Source organism: Cyphomyrmex costatus, unplaced genomic scaffold (assembly GCF_001594065.2).
Source record: "Cyphomyrmex costatus isolate MS0001 unplaced genomic scaffold, Ccosl1.0 scaffold4143, whole genome shotgun sequence".
In the NCBI taxonomy this organism is placed as follows: Eukaryota; Metazoa; Arthropoda; class Insecta; order Hymenoptera; family Formicidae; genus Cyphomyrmex; species Cyphomyrmex costatus.
Window position 1 is genome coordinate 2,019 of NW_017278366.1, and position 2,813 is coordinate 4,831.

At 35.6% G+C, this 2,813-nt stretch overlaps 1 protein-coding gene across 1 annotated transcript; it reads right to left on the reverse strand.

Annotated features, from left to right (window-relative positions):
• Positions 1-166: 166 nt before the first annotated feature.
• On the reverse strand, positions 167-1,822 carry LOC108777200 (uncharacterized; the record flags this gene model as incomplete). The annotated part of the gene is made up of 3 exons (XM_018544026.1): positions 1,761-1,822; positions 1,372-1,529; positions 167-1,278 (listed from the first exon to the last, which is right to left on the reverse strand). Coding segments are annotated over exons 1-3 (1,332 nt in total), but the record flags the coding sequence as incomplete, so codon positions are not given.
• Positions 1,823-2,813: the final 991 nt, after the last annotated feature.

The following is a 2,813-nucleotide window of genomic DNA, read 5'->3' on the forward strand; positions in this document are numbered from 1 at the left end:
CCCCCCCGCGTACCTTCCCCGCGCACCTCACCCCCCCTCATTGCTCCTGGTCCAGAATCCCCTTAGTCTATCTACTTGTACAAAAATCACATATAAAACGTAATTCTTTTTTTGATATATGTTCACATGATTCATGTGCCCATCTTTTGCATAAAATGCATTGCACCATATCTTCTACTACATTCTGTTGACAAGAATAGCAATACCAATCATCTTCATTTATTTCAATCTTTTTCTCAGCAAAATGCAATTCTTTAGATTGTGTTGATTTTTTCTTGTTAGAATTACGTTTTGTAGTTTTTAGTTTTGATGAATTAATTGAAGTTGACGGTCCAGGAAATAACTCGACCTTTCTGGCAATTCTTTGTGATTTCTTCTTTTGTTGTTCTTCGAGTTTTTCTTTGTACGGACTTGTCGTTAGAATCTCCGCTTTCTGAGGCAGCTTGTTGTTTCTTGTAATAGTTGGGCAAGGCAGTGGGCAGATTTCATGGACAGTTTTGAGCTTCTTTCTCGATTGATTGTTTTCAGTTGAACAAGCAGGAATATTAATTCCTTCTATTGTTTCTTCAATCTCATTTTCTGGTGATTGGCAATTTTCTGGCGACATTAATGTATCAACTGCTATAAAATCAGTGTTGTTAAAGATATGACGATCTACCGGCCATATACCTGTAGCTTTGAAGCCATTCACGGCGTTGCTCATTGTTGCTATTTTTAGATAGGCTTCAGAGAGTAAAGTAGACACGTGGCACTGTCTCAGAGGAGGAGGATTGGTTCTGTGCCATTTCACTACTGCTTCATCGTAATATAACTGAAACGGTTTAAAAATTGAGACGTCTAGGGGCTGGAGACGATGGGTGGTATGACCCGGCAATTGTAGTAGCAGCACTCCATTTTCACGTGCCAGATTGATAACATTCAGATTTTTTGAATGCGTGGTGTGTCTGTCTAATAGAAGAAGCATTTTATTTTTTTTAGATGGTCGTACATATGCCAGAAAGTGCTTAAACCATTTCAGAAAAAGTTCACTATTAATGTAACCGGTCTCTGAAATTTCTACAAGACTTTCCGCAGGGGCACCGCTTGCCAAAGAAATATCTATACGTAATCTTTTGAAGATGATCATTGGTGGAATAAATACACCAACTGCATTCGTACAACATACCACAGTTGTATTAACACCTCTCTCTGCACTTGTCAGAGCTCCTACAAGTTTTCTCCCTTTCATTGTCAAAACTTTCGGATTTTTTTTCTGAACAGTTTGAAAACCTGATTCATCTACATTAAAAATTTTATATCCGTTTAATTTATTTTCATCCACAATTTTTTTAAGAATATCAAAGAAATGTAAGACATTATCTCTGTTAAAACCTTTGACACGACTAATAGATAGTTTTTCTGATTGTCGGAGACTTAATTCTGGATGACGTTTCATAAACGAATAATACCACTTTTTGCCAGCTATTTGTGTTTCCTTGTTGAAAGGATTGGGAAGAGAATTTTGTTTGACTATTTGATTTGCTAATCGCCTAACGTCAAGAGGAGTTAATCCAAACAAATTTATTTCAAATTTTAAAATAACGTCAATCAATTCTTTTTCAAATTCACGTGTCAAAGTTGGTATTCTGCTGTTCACGGAGTCCATATTAACTTGTTCTGTTCCACGTGCAACTTGATTCCGATAATGTCGTAAAAATGTTTCTTTTGGAATGCCGTATTTTCGTTACAATTTATTTAACGTTATTTTACAATCCGAGTACTCTTTGATAGCAATATTCATGGAATTTGGACTCCATTTTCCATATTGTCTTTTTTTAGCCATTTTCCATTCTCTGTAAGAAAATAAGCATTTAGGCTGCGTTTGGAAACCCGAGTGCCTCCATGTATCGTTTTAACCTTGTTGTTCACCTAGGTAACGTCCAGTTTGAACGCTTTTAGCGCTGTCAGAGATTTTATCCTTATTTTTACGTTTAACGAACGATAAAGACAGAATGATGACCTCTATAATACACATCATGAATGCACATGCAGCGTTAAGCGTGTAAGCGTTCAAACCGAACACAGCACCATTTTAAACAGGGATGATACACAGGTGCATCCGGACATGGGGTTCAGTATTTCCGATCGCAGTATTAAGTATATATTTACATTAAAATAACAAAAATCGCGATGTAAACAATGTGCAATTTAGGAGGTTAGGAGAATGTAGAAATTATGTGAACCTCACTCACCTGAAATCTTAATAAAAATACACTTAATTAGATACGTTGTCGTTATCGTATAAACAAATTTCTTTTTCAAAAGAATAATTTCGAAAAATTTTGTCTCGCCACACGTATACCACTCTGTAGTGCGAGAAGTTATGGACGCACACATAACCACAATGCTTGCGCGACATGCATTGTGGTTATGTGTGCGTCTCGTGTTGCTATATGCGCGGTGCGATTTAAGCCACTAACATTGTGGTGCCATTGAGGAAACAGTAGCACTTTGTAAAATTTTATTTATTTAATTTACAAACAACATTGTTAAAGAAATTTAATTTAATTAATCTAATTCTAATAGTGTTTTAAACACGACGAATTGTAGAAAATTAGATTTTTTAACTTACATTTTTTACATTTTTGTTATGAAATATGTTTGTTACGTCCGCACAGAGGTATTTCGCCGAGTCGTCATATTCAAACAGGATTCGACGGCTGAATTCTCAACCAATTTTAATGAATTTTTTTTTAAATACTCGTGAATATATGCACATTATCGTAGACCTGCGATAATTTTGTGATTTTCATTCGTTTGTAAACAATTCGAAG